General features: G+C 43.8%; 1 protein-coding gene across 1 annotated transcript in view; it reads left to right on the forward strand.

Moving 5' to 3' along the window:
* ZNF521 (zinc finger protein 521) overlaps positions 1-18,154 on the forward strand; it is a 278,374-nt gene extending 260,220 nt beyond the window's left edge. The window contains exon 7 of the mRNA XM_049620332.1: positions 17,436-18,154. Coding sequence (XP_049476289.1) covers positions 17,436-17,465 — 30 coding nt within the window. The 3' untranslated portion in view covers positions 17,466-18,154. The remainder of the gene's footprint in view (positions 1-17,435) is intronic.
* The last annotated feature ends 214 nt before the right edge of the window (positions 18,155-18,368 follow it).

Raw genomic sequence — 18,368 nt, forward strand, 5'->3', positions numbered from 1 at the left:
TATATTTGCAGCGAATCTACAGCTCGGAACAGGCTCTGCCCTGCAGCTATGAAAGAGTAAGTTCCCCTTATTGGAGAGAGAGAGCAGTGTTCTGTAAAAGCCTGAGATGTGGCGGGTGAGATGAATAGTGCTTAAAAGCAGTGCTCGCTCGCGGTGCTGTCATTTAGAACAGCAACTCCAAGGCTTTAAACGGGAGTGAAAGGCAGGGTAAACGAGTCCTTTAAAAGCGGTGAAATTTTAAACTGCCTAAAATAACAGACCTCCTTCATTGATAACTTCATCGAATGCGCGAATGGGAGAACTAACCAACTGGGCAAGAACTGCCTTCCCGTAAGGGGAGGAGAAAGTGCGCGAAAGGGAGGCTCTTCCCGGGTACCCAGGGTGTCTGAGAGGTGGGCATCTTTCTTTCGCGCCCGCCCCCTCCTGCTTTGATTCCGTTCCCCGGCTGACAGAAGACCACCTCTCACTGGAAACCCGAATCACCCGTGAAAGGTTTCCTTTTCTGACATCGCCAAACTTAATTTTGTAATTATCTGACTTACACCACTGGGCACATCTGCTAAGTTTGCGCGCCTTCTAGACACATAAAAGGCTACCGGGATACCATTAAATAGCAGCAGTGAGCTTTGCTGTGCTTTGAGTTTATAAGGGTGAAAGGTGATTGGGCAGGAAACTAGAACAGTCTATTTGCTGTGAGCCAGGCGCTAAGACCTCACTCCCATACTCAGTTATAATTCATGATGGTACTGGTGGGAAGCCCTCATCCCTCTGTGGAGTTAATGCATCTCCACTGAAGCCTGCTGAGAGCACCCTGCGTCTCCGCCCACCATCTGTGCCTTCGCTTGCAAGCTTTCCCCCTCTCTTTCTCACTTTTTCCTGAGATCTCGGAAACGTTGTCGGGCCACTACTGCTTTGTTAAAGGTGGTGCTCCAAAACGGGACTGTCCTGGAACTAGGAGAAGAGCTGGAAGGGACGCATTACGGTGTCGTTTAATGTCTCACGTAGAACATGGACAGGCGGCAATGGCCTTAAACCAATCGCTGACTCTGGGAGCCGGGGATGTGCTGCCAATCGCCGATTAGTAAGGGGCACCCATGGTCTGAGCGCGACAGGAGGCCGGGGACAGCAGACAAGGTGTGCGTTGCGATTGGAGTCACGTCTGTCCTGAACCTGAGTTCAGAGTCCAGAGTTGGATCTGAGAAATGTGCATGCCCTCTGTCCCGTGGCTCAGGTCAGCCGGTGGCGTGAGCGCCAACCCGGTCCCCCACATGCTGCCCCATCTGCAATGTGACGCCCCCCAACTCTGAGGACCAGAGCTAATTGCCTCGGGGCTCCGCAAGCCTGTGCTCAAAATGCCCTAACCCCAGGCTTCGCAGAACCCCTCTTACACACTCTGGTGATCTGCGTGGTGCAAGCCACCTTCTGAAGTAGAATGAGCAGAGACACCCAGCTCCAAAACTGGCTAAAACCCAGAGCCCCAGAGCTGGCAGGGAGACTTGTTCCCTGCCTGTCCCATCCCCTCAGGGGGCCTCCCGCCCCACTCCCCACTCCCACACTCGGCGGGGAGCCCAGAGGGTGACCGGACAGGAGGGCACAGCCTGTTAAAACGAAAGATGATACTGCCCCTCCCGGTTCACGGCGGACCCAGGATTAATTTGTAATGTTTCACAATCTGTGCTCTTAACATCGTCTGTTGTTCGTACTCCTTTTTAAAAGATAAATCAAATTCAGGCCTGAAATACCAGTGTATGAATTTAACAGATGTGATGCCATAGGGGACCTACTGTGTTATAAGCTGCAGAAATGGCCTTTTTATGCCTCAGACTTGGGCTTATTCCAAAGAGGCTTTAGAACTACAGCAGCGGGGTGAGAGGTCACACATTAAGACAGTAGCACCCACACGTAATTCGGCCTTGTGTGTAATTGGTTCAAAATCTCATCCCGATGTCTGGGTGGTATTACATCGTCTCGCTCACCCTCCGAAGGGAAAGTAAGGCAAGAGTGGCTGTACTCACTGTCCAGGTTTTCCTGGGTGAAAGATCACTTTGAGATGACACAGCTGAGTAGTCAGCCTGAAATCCTGGTTGGTATTTTATTAATTTTGCACCAAGATAAATCCTGAAATTCTGACAAACTCCATGACAGGTGAAATTCCTTCTTGCAGTATCTGCTCAGCAAGAGGCTGCTCATTTCATTCTGTTCCGAGGCAGGCAACAGGAGGGCAGCTTTATAATCAGCCCTCAAAGGACCCCCAGCCGCCCCAGAGTCTCGGGCTGATTGAATAACTCCTGGGCCTCTTCCCCTAGGCCTCCATCAGCGGGGGTCCTGTGGAAAGCAATCTCCCGCAGACTGGCACTGAAGTGAGCTTTAAACCACCATTTTCTGCTCTCCAGAGGAGCCTGGAGTACTAAAAGATAGATGGGCTGCAGATATTTTATGAGAAACTGTCAGAAGAAGAGCAGAGTAAATGTTTTTTTTCTTCTCCTTCTTTGAGTCACACACTACATCACTGTTGAATTTCTCCCAGAATCTTTTACATTTAAAGTAAGAAATTAATTAGTGGCTAATCTTTCATTCCCCCTCCTTCTTCTTCGTTGTCTTCCTCCTCTTTTTTTTTTTTTCTTAAATATTCACACAGAGGCCCTTTGCTTAACCACAGTTGCAGAAAATCAGTACCATTTGCGATGAAATATTTATAACGACAGAATGAAAAATTGGATTCATTTTCTGGACTGTAGCCGAACAGTCTGCAACTTTGCGTGGCGTTGTTTAGCATCTCTGATTCCTCCCTTCCGCCGGAGTCTTTTTCGAAAACATGCCACATGTACGCTTACCTATGCTTTGGAGGGATGCCTACCAAAACACGGAACCCATTTTGACTCTTCAAAAAGAAAAATTAGGGGAGAAAAGAGCATATTTCTGTGCTGCGGCGGGCAGGGGAGGGGGGTGGTGGGCGGGCTCGCTGTGGTCCGTAGAAAGGTAGAGGATGAACCTGGTCAAAAGGAAGAATGCCAGCTTTGCAGGGAAGGCAGGGAGAAGTTTATAAGGAATACAGAGACAGTCTGGTGTGCGCTCTGTAGCAGAGTACAAACAGCAATCAGCAGGCCACAGTATCTGGGGGCAGATTTATAAGGGGAAATGGGAAAGCAGAACTGAGGTGTGTAAATATACATCGAATATCATCAGAGCTCACCTTCTTTTTTCCCTTTAGTGTTGACTGCATACGCTTTCCTTTCCACGTGACCCTCATACTCAGAGCTGCTTTCTTTCTAACAGCGTTGATTATTGCATTTCTTTTTTTTTAAGAGATAAAGGACCAAAGGATTCTGCTAAAACAGTCTGGCGCTGTATTTCAAACGAGTGCAAAGCTGCAACAATACATTCGTTCTTATAACGGGACCAAATTGGATTTGTAGCAAGGTGCCTATCAAGTAAATTTCAGTCCACCCAACAAGTTTTCGCTTTCCTCTCCATAGATGGGCCTGAGGAGCCCAGCCATGCCCCCTTCCTTCGTTGTAGGAATCTAACAAGGGATGGCTCCCTTGCTAACAGGGTCTCCTCAGGCTCCTGTTCCAGCCCTGTGAGGTGACCTCTCATCCGTCCCCTTTTGAAGCACTGGGTTTAATTAGTTAGCGTTGTTTTGCTGGTTTTATCATGAATAAGAACAGTCAAACTCCCATCTTCAGGTCCCATGCACTGAATTTGCATCATGCGTTGCCAACTCCACAAGATCAATAATCCATATTTTATTGCACAATAAAGGCTGCCTGTAATTGAATTAGCTCATTCATTCCATCTGATTAGCCCTATTTTATTCATGGAGAAGAAAAATAATAGAAACCTACCTTCACCGCTATATTGCCTTATGTGAATGGAAAAGAGCCTTCGGCACTGTAAAACATCTTCCTAAAGATGTAGAGCATCAACATCAGTATTTGTTTATCCTAGGGATGAACTGAATCACATGACACTGCATTGTTGTTGTTTTTTGGTTTTGGGGCTTTTTTGGTTTTGGCGATCACCAGTGTTCACATCCATGGTGTCCATCTGTCCGCTGCTCAGCCGGCATGAGTATCCAATAACAAGAGCAAGACCCCACCGCCCAGTTCTGAAAGGTAGCTGGAATAAACGTCTTCTGTTATGCACCTTTGGAGAGATTCACCTTCAGGGATTTACCCTGAGGTCATTACCTCTTCTCCATCCATGGGTTATCATTTTCAAGAGGTTCGAATGCTTGCTCTATTCTCATTGTCACAGAATCTCAGCCCAAATTTGGATGCGGGTATTGAGAAACACCGAACAGGAGAGGGGCCCTTTATTACTGGGATCTCTCAAGATCTCAGAGCATAATACAGCTTGTATGTGACATGCACTGTCTCAGAGGGTTGGAGTTTTTCAACAGGCTTCTAGCTTTGTCTTTGCATTGCATCCCCCCCCCCCAAAATAAATAAATGAAATGATTTGGAGAAATATGCTGACAGCACGAAATGATGTGTGTTCTGACACAAACTGCATCGTAGCTTAGAAATCTAGCCTGAAGTTATTTTACTGTAGCATGTCTTTGATTCTTTGATTCCAGGGAGAAACAGAATTTTCCTTGAAAGCGTGTGTTTTAGGATGTGACAATAACTTTTCTCCAGTGCTGGGCATGGGTTGGGCAGATTGTTTCTACTTAGCCCTTATTACTGCTTGCTTTCTTGAAGACGGAGGTTGGGGGGGGGGGGATTTTTTTTTACATTAGTTTTTCAACAACTTAGGAGAGTCTGAAATATATACCCTGGTGAATGGAAACTATAATAGTGTGTATTCAGAATCAGTCTCCTCTCTGCAGACCAGGAAAGGGACATTGAATAGCGCTCATTTATGTACTGCCAGACGTATTTCTGCATGTGATGTGGCTTGCCGAACCGCTTTGAATGATTTCCAGTGTTATTAGGCAGACTCAGAGGAGTAACAGGCCTCATGACAGAAGTAAAGAGCCGTGTGGCAGCAATCCTTGGTGAAGGAAAGTTGCGCGTCAAACCCGGTCATCAGCGAGAGAAGCGCCCAAACACAGACTTCATTTTAATATCCGAGTTAACAACTCTCTGGGAATATTTCTCTTCCTCTTGTCCAGCTCCTTCTGTGTTGTGGCTGGTTTGCATTTGTGTTTGAAGTGCCAGGCGGTTTAATGAAGTTATTCTTTTATAAATTTTGCAACACTGAAGCAAAGCATGAGGGCTTTAAATTAGAATAAGTGCCACTTCTGTATGGCAGGTTCCTTTGAGGACTGATTAGAATGAGGCCTCCCGTTGCCAGGCCCTTTATGCATAGCAGTGTTGCTGCATGTACTGGTTTACAGCTCACCTTTGAATTTGCATGAGTGTGCACCGCGCCTGCCGCCTGGCCCTCTGTTAGAGCTGTCTTTCTTCCAGGATCATGTTAAATACTTCACTTTAAAGAGTTATTTTTTTAATTATATTGCTTTATTGTAATGAATTAAAATTAACTTGGAGTAACAAATTATAAAGGACGGGAGGGTTATAGATTGCTCTCACCATAGTTACAGCACATCTTTGTGTGGGGGGAACAAGAGGCTGTCCCTCTAGAAGTTCTGTGTACCCTGAGAGGGGAGGAAACTGTCCCGCAGAGACCTGGAAGCAGCTCCAGAAAAGGTGCCCAGGACGTGGGAGGAGAATCGGAGTTTAATGTGGGGGTTTCTGAAGGAAACAGAAGCTCTTCTTGGCCAGATGGAAAGCCGGGGATAGCTCCGCCATTGTAAGGCCCGAAAGATCCCGAGACAAGAGTAGATGATGGACAGGAGAAAATATGAATAAACCTGAAGACCTGATGAGGCTCAGTGAAGGATAAGAGATACACTTAAGCATTCCCGATTTCCTCTCTTCGTGCCTGCCTGTGTGAACTGGCTAATAAACGGGTGATTTCAGGGAATGAGGAGGCGGGAGGTTATTAGAGAAAGGGGACTGGAAATTTTCTACAGTACACAAAAACACACAGAGGAAAAAGGAGAGGAAAGAGCGAGCAAGAAAACAAGCACCCACCTCGAGTGTGACATTATTTCTCCTCTCTCCAAACCAGAGTTTTTGGGTTGTTTTTGTTTTACTTTAAAGTGAGGGACACCCAAATAGACTTGAATTTGTGAAATACTTGCATGTTAAAAAGACTTTCTTAGAATTTAAAACAAGGGCAGGGGCGCCTGGGTGGCTCAGTCAGTTAAGTGTCTGACTCTTGATTTCAGCTCAGGTCATGATCTCGTGGTTCATGAATTCGAGCCCCACATCAGGCTCTGTGCTGACGATGTGGAGCCTGCTTGAGATTCTCTCTCTCCTTCTCTCTCTCTCTGCCCTTCCCCTGCTCGTGTGCATGTGCTCTCTCTCAAAATAAATAAGTAAACTTAAAAAAAAAAAAAAGAATTTAAAGCGAGGCTACTTTGGGCTCCTTCTAATTGCATTCTCCATGGAGGAATATATGAGCGATGAGGGACAGAAAGATCAGAGGCAAACACCAGGGATTTTACCTTGTAGAACCCATGCACGGATGTAACATCCCCCCCCCCCCCCAAAGCACATGCTCACTCCAACATCCAGCTCTGGCATGGATGTGCACATGCATGCTTACACTTAGGCAGTTTAATCGTGTAAATGATGCAAGTCAAATGTTGTCCTTTTATAGTTTTATCCGTTTTATGTACTAAAGCAAATGCTCTAGTAGACAAGCATCTGGTTGCTTGTGATGAGGAAAGACTTTTTGCTGTTACTCTTAATGATTTATAACGCGTTTGACTTACTCTTAATACGACTTCACCTCCTAGGGAGTGTGGCGGTGTTTTTAATAAAAGAAGTAATACACTGCAAGGAAGTGGCATTTCTTTCGCTTTTTGCCCAAGTTCAATAAACTATTTTTCATAATTGTTGGAATTTGGTTGAAGGGAATCCTTGTCCGTATCAAGCGGAAAAGCAGAAAGAGTCCTTCCTTGCTCCCTCCTTCTCCCTACAAAGGTTACCCTTTGAATATAAATTACAAGCCTTGTGCGTCTCTCATTCTAATCAGATGACCTTTTGAATCTAGTGGACCAGAGTTTAAATCCTAAGCCTGCCAGTCAGTTTTTAAATCAATGCCCTGTTCCAGCAGCTTTCAGGTATGTAACTTTAAATTTCAATGGATTTCAAAAACACAAATGAAATAAGTGATGCGGGTAGAATCTTGCAGCTGATGGCAAAACTCGCCCAAGTTGACTGCAAGGTCTTGGGCCAAGTAACGTGACCGAGGGTAATCTCACTAACTAAGTCCTTTAAAAACAAAACCTTCCAGGATTCAAAATCTAAGAGAAAAGGGAGGAGCGGGAAACTTGTCGTGTTGGCAAGAGCACAGTTCTGAGCATTTATCAATTTAAGCTCCCATTATTTGCTGCTAATTACTACACGAGGCTGTTAAATATTTAGCAGAAGTTTGTTTAATTGCGTTTGACTGGGAAGGGGGTGCCTGAATATGGGTTGGGCAGCAAGAGTCGGTTGTGTTCATCAAGAGCCGGGCGGAAAGGAAATTTGTATTCGCCCAAGATGAACACGTTACAGTGTCAGACAAGCCTTCTTTTTTTTTTCTTCCTCCCGCAGATTTATTTATCTTTAAGGTATCTAAAATTAGAGCACGGAGAAGGGCACTGTTCACCGATGTAAAATTGGAAGGAGGTCATTCTTAACCTTGTTTACAGATGTTCTAGTTTAGAAAGCGCCAGTGTGATAAATTAAACATTGCAGGGGGAAAAATTAAAGCTTAGCAACAACTGGCACATGGACACATCTGTCCGTGAAGCACTGACTTAATCCCTGAATATCTTATTAGACTGTATTGCCTATCAAAGCCTTCTGTCCCATAATACGCTGGGATCCTGCACTTGTAGAATCCGAGCAGCATCTTTTGGCTTCAGCCTCACTTTCACTTTTGCTGGCTTTGTATAGTTTGATTTAAATTTTCTTTTGGCTCCTTGCATGTAAACAAGTAGTTCAACTCACTGTTCTGTTTAAAAAATAAACCTTATACTTGTAATGTATTTCCCAGCGGCTGCTGTGCTCTTTTTAGTCTAGGCTTCCAGTTAACATAGTAGATACTGTGTGCTATTGCCAGTTCCAGAATGGGAAAATGTAAGCCTGGCAGGTAGGTGAAACGGATAAGGGTCAGCTAGCAACTGAAATTTTACTATCGTTTCTAAGATTTCAATGAAAAATTAAATTATGACGATGTTAGCGTTTCCCATGTGTGACCCATGAGCAGTACTGCCCTTTTGAAACTGGTGGGCCAGAGTGGCTTGTTTTATTTCTCTGATGTTTAACTGTCCAAATTCTAGAAAATTGTTCTACATTAGCAATTTGGACATGGCATTATTTCGAAAATTAGTCCTTGCTTAGGCTTCAGAAGACTCATCCTAGACCAAGGCTAAGGTAAGTAGGTGGGTATTCTTGGGACAGTGTTAACCACCATAGGCTTTCCCAACTTGGTTTGATGTTGTGAGAAAGAGCGCCTGTAACGAAAAGAGGCTCTTTCTGAAGGGGCTCCCCACGTCTCTGCCCAGCCTGAACAATCTCCTGCCCTACAGATGACTTCCTGTCCTGAATGGTCTACACCCTCTCCCCCGATTCTCAGCCTGATTCACACTTACTCTCCCTCTGGTGCCCGTCATTCCCTTCTAACCTTCTCCTCATCACTCCAGCACCAGGCAAGTGTGACTCCTCTGAGAACTAAGTCGACTGTCTCTCACAAGAGGTGAGGTGTCCTTTCTCTGTGGCCCGTAGCATCCCGTCCGTCCTCGCTGTAGCTGGCGAGTGCCGTGAGGGTGGGTGTCCGTCATCTCTGCTGCCGGCCCCGCCCAGAGATTAGAACACATCAACCAGTGCCACTCAGCAATTGCTTCACACCCAAAGCCAGCTGAGCCACCGGAGTAGCTAGAAGACCTTGGAAGCTGGCTTATACTCTCTGGGTCTTAATTTCTTTATCTATAAAATGAGATATCAGAACAGGTGCTGCTAGGACCCTCCCAGCTCTGAAATCATTTCTTTGGTTCTCTGACGTATTCATTACTTACACATATAATTGATGCCTGCTATTAAATCTAGATCAGCAAATTAAGGATGACGGCTCTTCTGTTTGTTCAAAGTAGATAGTCCAACTATTCATACCTTATATATGAATTCTAAGTTTAATATCGATCCTTTGTTAGATTGCAAATATTCCTAAAACGGCATTGATTAATTGCCACGAAAATGTACTACCTTTGTTCACTGATGGTACATGGATGTCACATTGCTGAATGAGTGGACATTTTTGGAGACACTCGATTCTTCATACAAGCAATGCCATTTATGATATATCTCAAAGGATATTACGTATCCTTTCCAAAAGTTCTCAACAATCGCCCACTCGCCCCCATTGACTATATTTGAAGATGGTATGTGATATAGCCCCATGCAGTGTATGTGTCCCTTTTGCTATCCTTTTTGTTTGTTTTTAGATTTAGCGGAGGAGATACCTCTTGGCCTGAAGGCTAAGCAGCATGCTCAAGCATGGCACAGCAAACTCATTGTGTTTTCAAAACACTGTAAAACAGTGATCGTCAATTGGGGGTGATTGTTTTCCCCACCAGGGAATACGTGGCAATGTCTAGAGACAGTTATGGTTGCGACAACAGGCATGTTTTTGATAGAGGCCAGAGATGCTGCTGAACATCCCACAGTGCAGAGGACAACCCCCGCCCCACCCCCCGCCAAGCAAGGAATTGTCCAGCCCAACATGTCAATAGTGTTGGGGTTGACTGTTGAAAGGCAAGTCCCACTGGCCTTCTAGAATCTATTTAATTTGTAGGCTTCTCTCTAGAACAAAGCAATTGAGTGACACATTTTGTGTAATGACTAAGAAATGGCTTCTTGGATTGTCTTTTGGTTTCCTTTGGATGAGAGAGAAGAGCTTAATGCTGCAAATATATGGCCAAGACTTCTAAACATAAACTCATGAACATGCCAATGTCCGCATGCTTCAAGGTTATCTCAGACCATCCTTTTCTAGGCTTATTTAGCATGAATGTTCAAAGAGCAACAACAATAAAAATGTAATTCAGTGAAATTTACTAGAATGTGAAATCATTTCTTATGGGAGATGTGATGGAAACGTCATTGCCAGAACCACTTAAAATTAGCCTGGAGTACGAACTTTATAAAACAATTCTGTTCTAGCAAGGGGACCGACTAAATAGCCTAATGGTCCTTTTCTATCGTTAAGATCTTGTATTTTTCTGATCACTTCTGATGACACCCTTTCACATTTTGCTTTAATATGACTTGGTGTCATCCAGAAAATGCTTTGAGATGTCAGGCCAAGCCCATGTGAACTGTTAAATGTCAAAAGAAAATGCACCCGTGTCTCTGTAAGTTCATGGCGATGGTATTACCATGTGAAAAAATACAAAGGGAAATTCTGTCAGTGCAAACATGATCATAGATGCAACATTCATGGCATTAAAGAGAGGGGCAAAAGCATATGACAGTTTCTGAAATGCCATTGCTGTGTCAAAACAAAAGAGTAGGACCCCATTTTAGTAAATTCTACCAAAGTAAAAATTATGAGTCAGCTTTCCTGGCTATGAAAATGGCTATTTATGTTTTCAGAGTCCCAAAACACTTTGGGAAATATTATTTATCTTTTAAGGACTATTCATTAAAATATAACATATCTTACAAAATTGCACATACCCATGTGTATGTTCCTGCGGGTTCCCGGGTAAGGTTCGCGAAACACAATTACCCAAAATTTCTCCAGCCAGGAATTACATGGATTGTGGAGAGTGGAAACTCTGGGGTGGCAAAATGGGGTCTAATTGGTACTTCTGGATGATTTGGGTCTTCCGTGTAATTTTTAGAACATTACTAATGGTACTTCTAGCACTGTAGCAGTTTCAGTTTTAATTAATTTAAAACTCTGAGTACTTCTGTAGTTGTTTGGACTTCGAAAATGTTCATTTATTACATTCACATCCCATTAACCTTATTAAGGCGTTTAAAGGCTGCCCTTTGCCATAGTTTTTCTCTAGCGTGTGGGGGGGAATAAACCCCAGTATCCCGTCGTCATGAGGTGCCTACACTTTTAAAACTATTTTGCTAGCAAAAGAAGTTGGGGGTGAAAAAGAGAGAGGGTGGAAATGTAAAAATCTTGATTAGAAAGTATAATTTAATAGAACATGTATTGAACCAAATGTATTGATTAATGTAGAAGATATAGTACTTGTATTGATTCAAACCAGAGATTTAGTACTAAAAGCTCTGAGCCAAAAAGCTGTTGCAGATTGCTACAAAAGTCAGTTTAATGCTGTCCTTGAGAATGCCTTCACAAAGAAATTCTTCTAATGTTTGAGGACTAGGTGGAATGCGGTATATGTCAGTTTGATCCCGGAGGGTTTTATTTTGTACTCTAATAGCTGTTACGAGCCTACATTATATCCAAGGAGTAATTTTCCTTAGGGGTGCCCGGCTCGCTTTGTGTCAATATTCTAGCATTTTAAGTCACGTACAGTATATGCTTCTGGGAACAGGGAAGGAGCCAGCCAGACTCATAATGGTCTGCATTCATTAATAAAGGCAGAAGCTTCTGTCCCTCCATTGCCCACTACAGGGATGCCTCTTTGGCCTTCAGGGACCCGTACAGACACATTTAAAGAAAGCTTTATTTTGAGTGGGCAGGAGATGAAATGTAGGACTTGCAGGCATTTCCTAAGTCAGCTATATGCCCGAGCACAGGGGTGACCTTAATGGGTCAAAGAAGAATGCAGGTCAAAAGACTTATTATCCAGCCTGTTGGAAACCAATTGCTTTTGTTTAAAAAAAATAAAATAAAAAATAAAAAAAGCAGTAGGGCTTAAAGGTGGACGGTAATGTAGAATTCTGTGTGCAGCCCGTAACTGTATGTGTGCTGAAATATGCCTCTGGAAAAATACGAGCATACAGATTATCCATAGTGTTTACAGATAAAGGTCCAACCCTAGTGATAAAAGGAAGGCTAATATAATTAGTTAATCAGTGATGATTGATTACGGATGTTTGCATTCTTCAACTAAAGAAAAAACAACACGCCGCCATGGTGCTGTCACCATCTGTTGAAAGAAACAGCCACACTTAATCTTTATATTTCTTTTATTTCTTCCCGCCTTGCATTGTTACAGAGCCACAATTGCCTCCTATTTCATCTGGTTGGAAAACATCTCATTTAAATTGAATACAACTGCCGTTTAAATTCAGGATCCTGATGGCATGGTGAATTAGTGGAAAGCTTGTTATTTCTATTTTTTTTTTTTTCTTTCCTTTTTAAAGTAGCATGCTGGCTCTTTTTCTTACTTTTAAAAGCTTGTCAGAATTTGTTTGAGACAAAGGGCTATAAATAGGCAAGTCATGGTAAAAATGATTAACATATTTGAATCAACAGATCTCACAAAACTTCCATTCAAACGCAGTTTTTATTTTTATTACCATCACTACTTAACATTTTACTGATGGCAACAAGAGAGTTACAGAGCCAGACGAGACGTGACCTCTGCCAAAATTTTGGACAAGTGAGGGCAATCTGTGGCCACAACTTTTGGGGGTGGGCACTCAGACTCTCCTCCCTGGGAAGGTAGATTCCCCCTGGGCTTTTCTCCAAAGCTTAACTTCATCCTTGTTGTTGGTGCGAATATTCAGATTCACCTCAAGATCGCAGGAAAATGGGGTAACTTGGCCAAGGTGAACAGTTTCAGGAGATCACGGGGTTTTATTTTTTATTTAAAAATATTTTGCTTGGATTGCATTTTAAATAGGATTAAGCCGTTTGACCAGTAAATGTGGTCAGCTCTCAGAAAGGAGGAGGCTGAATTAATCATTTGTTAGCGTGCCAAAGCCCAAGATGAGAATTCCAGTCTTGTAAAATGAAAGGCATCTCATATTTTAAAAGAGATGCATGCGTGGTGCTAGTAGGGAATTTTGAAGGTCCTTGTCTGGTTTTTAGCTTTCCAAGTTTAATTTCACATTTATAGGGGGGAAAAACCGCACTCCTCCCAAATGGGGCCCTTTACCGTAAGGAGAGTGGGTTTTTGAAACCTGGCTATTAAGGTATCATACCTAGATGGATCTTCTTTTAAGCTTTAAGGTGTGCTGTGGATTTGGTTTTTGTTTTTGTTTTTTGGGGTTTTTTTTCCTTAACACAAACCCCCCTCGTGTAAAACAACTGTTCATAACTGGGATTAATGGTTTGCAATTTTCAGTTACTTAGACATGGGGTCTCCAAGAGATGGCTTTTTGCAGAGTAGAATATGGCTCTCGGTGGGATTTCAGAAGTTTTCTTCTCTTCCTACTTCCTTTTCTGTCGTCACCCCCTCACACGCCCCCGTCGCTTTGTGCTGGTGTTCTCCTCGATTATGTAAAACGCTTTCCCTTCATCGGAACAGATCTTTTTCCCCATAAACTGTCATTGCATTAAAGTACTTTGGGGACCGTGAATTGCTGTGTAAAAGCAGTGATACGACCCACTGCTTTGTTCGAGTGTAGTGTTTCCTCTGGACCCAAAGAGCGCGAAACTCTCAGGTGGAAGAAGGCTTCTTGCTGACAGCCTCCTTGCTGGGCATCCACGGTTGTACCGTGGCGACTCGGGACCAGTGTCCTGGACGGAGCCAGAGCAAGGGGGAGCCGGGCCCGTGGCCCACCGTCTCTTCCTGCTTAGTGCCTCTCTTGCCCACTGTTCATTTTTCCCACTTGTTCCTGGTTCTCCCTTTCTAAAGAAACCGTGTCAATGATCTTAAAAAAAATTTGGGGCGCCTGGGTGGCTCAGGCAGTTGAGCATCCAACTCTTGATAAAGGCTCAGGTCATGATCTATCTCACTGTTCCGTGGGTTCAAGCCCTGCATCACGCTCAGCGTGGAGCCTGCTGGGCATTCTGTCCCTCTCCCTCTCTCTCTGCCCCTCCCCCACTCACACTGTCTCTGTCTCTCTCAAGATAAATAAATAAAGTTAAAAAACACTTGTTAATAAATAAATAAAAAGAAGGCTCCCATGAAGCAACTTCTTATTTCTCTTAACACAGGATCTTCAGTGAAGTCTGGAGACTCACACTCTGAACCTTTTTCCTCCAGTCCTTAAAGTCAGCCCAACCTATGCAGTTCAGACACCCATTCCTTCCTTCAGAAAATGAAATTGGGGAGCGCCTGGGTGGCTCAGTCGGTTAAGCGTCCGACTTCGGCTCAGGTCACGATCTCGCGGCCCATGAGTTCGAGCCCCGCGTCGGGCTCTGTGCTGACTGCTCAGAGCCTGGAGCCTGTTTCAGATTCTGTGTCTCCCTCTCTCTCTGACCCTCCCCCGTTCATGCTCTGTCTCTCTCTGTCTCAAAAATAAATAAACGTTAAAAAAAAAAATTAAAAAAAAAAAAGAAAATGAAATTGGGCCATTTCTATCTTCAGTGACTCAGAATAAAGCGTAGGGGTGAGGGGACAGACACGGCCCAGGGTTCCTTGAAGGTGGTGCGGGAAAGCCTTTGAGGACTGGGTTTCTTTTGCTTTCAGTGCAAATATGCCTTACCCAAGACTGCCTACCAGAATTCCCGCTTCCCATCCTGACAGGCACTACTAGGGGTGGACACGGGACTCCGGGAGCCTGTCTTAACTTCACCCTCAGTTGAGCGGGAGCCAAAAAAAAAAAAAAAAAAAGGAAGGAAAAAAATGACAATAACTAATATCAATCATATGCAGGCATCTCTACACCAAGAGAACTTGCTGCCTTTACCGTGTCCCGTGCCAGATTTCCCAGTTACACATTATTTGTATTAGGGCTCTTTATTTTTGTGTAAGCTTGAATTGCCCAAGCCGTAATCTTGTCTTTCTCTCAAATGATCTATCTTCTTCTCTGGTCATATGAAAAGCATAAATCCTTTATAGTAGCAACTTCAGTCTGTTGTAATAAGTAATTCACATGTATCTGTTCATTTCTCTGCACCTCTGAAGAGGCTTCTATGGCTTTGGTTTAGGATGAAAGCATCTGAGACACAACTATTGCCAACTGTTACAGCCAATTCATGTTAGGTTTTCGTCTTGCAGTATCTGAATAGAGGCGCGTACCGAAACACTGGAGCGGTTGCAATATATCTTCCTTTATTAACCTCCAGAATCCTATCAAATATGGAATGTCTCTTGTAAGCACTTAAGCATTTAAAACTAATGTTATTAAATTTGTTTGTTTAACTTTGGTTTAAAAAAATCCATTGCCCATCGGTGTCCTATCATTTAGGTAACTTTTGTCATAAACGAAAAACCCGATCAGACTTGACCCTTTGAGACAACAAAAGGCTCAGATAGGGTATTTTGAACATATGAACTTTTGTATTGTTTATAAACTCTGATCATCACTGTGTTCATTTTTAAGGAAATAGGAAAGTTTTTTAGTCTCCTCGGTATTTTGATTACTCTTTCTGTCTACCTATTGGTGAAAAATAATTTTCAGAAGTATTTAGAATCAATACAAATTAAAAAAGGCTTGGCATAAAAATCATCTGTTCCTGTATGCACTGTTAGGCTAGTGCTACTCAGTAGGAAAAAAGATCCAGGCTTATCTTCCACTGCATTAATAACAATAGGTATGCTTTCAATAAGGGAGAGTGAAATAAGGTTCCTCATCTTACTGGTTGCCAGGCTTCAAAAATGCACTAAGTTTGAAATGGAGAAGGGGAAGCCTGGTGCTCTGGGCCCCCACCGGGCAAGCGTCTGGTCATTCAGTAGTATTCACTGAGCAGGCAATTTGCTAATCATGGAGGATGAAGAGATAGCAAAGATCTGTAAGGCTTAAAAACTCTGCTTTAAAAACTTCCATAGCACCTGTTCACCTCCACGACCCAGCCTGAACTCCTTAGCAAGGTGCAGAAGGCTCTCCGTAACCAGGCCCCAAGCTACCGTCCAACTTCCCTTCTCATCAGTACTCTTGGTTCAGGACACTGTAGGAGACTCCATCCAATCTGAACGAGTTACAGGTCCACGAACATACCTTGTGTATTCTCGCTTCATTGCCTTCAGTTATGGGAGCCTGGTGGCCCAGAGTGCCCTCCGTATATCCCCAATGTCCTTTCATGTTTCCAGCATCAACTCAAATGTCACGTTACACACGTTACTCCAAAGGCTAAGCAATATTAGGTGTGATCATGGCATTTCTGTGTTCATTTCCGATACAGTTCTTCCATATTGCTCTGCCATCTTGTGCCCGTGCGACTTTCTTCTTTAGACTGTGAGCACTTGGAAGGCACGAAGGCAGGGACCATCCCATTCCCTTCAGTAGCCCTTGGCTAGCTAGTCATTCACTTGGCCGCGTCTTTACGATGACTGCAGTGCTGTGGGCTGCGCCAGGTGGTGATACAAGTGTTCAACAGATGTTTGTGAAGGAATGAATGAATGAATACCAGAATTTCTGACATAGGGAGAGAGCCAGGCCTACAAATAACCAAAGACAAGACCTCAGATATGTACTCTATGAGCGCTGCAAATGCAGGAGGAGAGCAGAGGAGGGAGAAATTGGTTTTAGATGAGAGGAGCATGGAACTGGTTGTATCTCGAGCTAGACGTCAAGGTTCTGAGCAGAAGAGATGCGTCAGGGGAGGGTGTGTAAGCTCAGAGATGGGACATCACGGCTCAGGGACAGTGCAGAGGAGGAAAGGTGGAAATCAGGCCCTCTGCAGACTTATGCTCTGAATGAATGTCCCTGGTCTGGGGCTATCCCCCAGTGGAGGAGGAGGTTGTTCACTCAGAAAGGGAACGCACCGTGTGGATGGAGAGGAGACAACCAAAGTACAGCAAAGGCTGCTTCCGCGGGGGTTGGGGGTGGGTGCAGCTGTTATGATGTGCTCCTGAGCCATGTTGTGACAGCCCCAAGCCCACCCCCCAGGAGAGGAGCTGGGGAAGCTTCCTGCCCCCTCTGTGTGTTGTTGGCCAGGCAGCCCTTGCCTGTACAGGCCATATTCAGGGACACATAGAGCCTCTGCTGTCAAGACGTTCCCACCTGAGAGCGATGAGAACAAAAGCATCTGTAATGGAAATAATGCACAGATAAATAAAACTGTGAAAACAGTGCTATCCTGGTCTTTGAAAAGCAGGTCTTGTTTTGGTAAGAAGGGACGGCAGGTGGGAGGGTCTTCCGGGAAGGCCTGGCAGAGGCAGAGAAGAGGAAAGGCATGGGCCAACCATCTCACCTCCCACAGGCCGCTGGCCCTGCCTCTCCCCGCCATGGTACTCACTGGGGGCAGCGAGGGGTCAGGGCCCCGGCAAGCACCTATCCAGCAGCGTGCAGAAACACAGTTCACGTCATTCTCAATCCACCAGCATGTATGGCTACTTGGTCTGATGACAATAAGATCGCTTAAGTGTTTTCTTCCCTTTTTCTTTTTCTTTACAGAATCATACGATGACCCAACACAGCAGTTAGTGCAAGTTCTGTCTCTCAAGGAGAATTACTTTTGTGGCACAAAAAGGGAACATGTTTTACTCTTTGCACGAAACTTTCATTGTTAATGTATAATATTCAGAAACATTGTATTGTACCATAAAACTTGTATTATCAAACTGTTGGATGTTCATGTGTTTGAACTTTTGAGCACCGGATAGACTCCTTGTATATAAAGTGTTGCACATGTATTATGTCGTCTGATACTAAAATGGTCTTATAAAGACAAGTGGACTTGGGCCCTGTTCAGGCAGGATTTAAAAAAAAAAAAAATGTGAGCAAAACGGCTTAAGAGAAAGTATTTTCGAGGAAGACAGATTAAAACAACTTACAAATGAGACTATGTTTGGACTTCCTTTTATTTACACTTAAGCCTAGAATTTCTCTTTTGGTATATCAACGGTTAAATCCAAGACTATTTTTTATTGCTGAAGATTCTTGCAAACCACGAAGAGATGTTCTCACAAAACAGAACCCCACAGCTGGATAAGGCCCGTATATATATTTGTAAGCCTTGCAATGTGACAGGTAGCATCACTATATATGCAATAGTTGTTATGTAGACTGTCAAAGATTTTTTTTTTCCTGGATACATTTGAAGCTTTGAGTGTTCAAGGTTTTCCTTAATGATTTCACACAGCCAAATTCTTGAATCAGTTGAACTAACCTGTATGTTACTGTTATTAATGTTTACTCTGCGGTCTGAACCTGGAGATTACTGGAATTGTTTTCCAAGAGGAAATAAATTCAGTTTACCATTAGGTATGAGTGTATTTGTGTGTTTTCTTTTTCCAGTTACTCTACCATTAAAAAAATCTAATCGCCTGCACCCTTGGAGGTGAAATCTGCTCTTGAACATATCACAGGATAACCTCGATCATATTT

Source organism: Panthera uncia (assembly GCF_023721935.1).
Source record: "Panthera uncia isolate 11264 chromosome D3 unlocalized genomic scaffold, Puncia_PCG_1.0 HiC_scaffold_8, whole genome shotgun sequence".
Taxonomy (NCBI): Eukaryota; Metazoa; Chordata; class Mammalia; order Carnivora; family Felidae; genus Panthera; species Panthera uncia.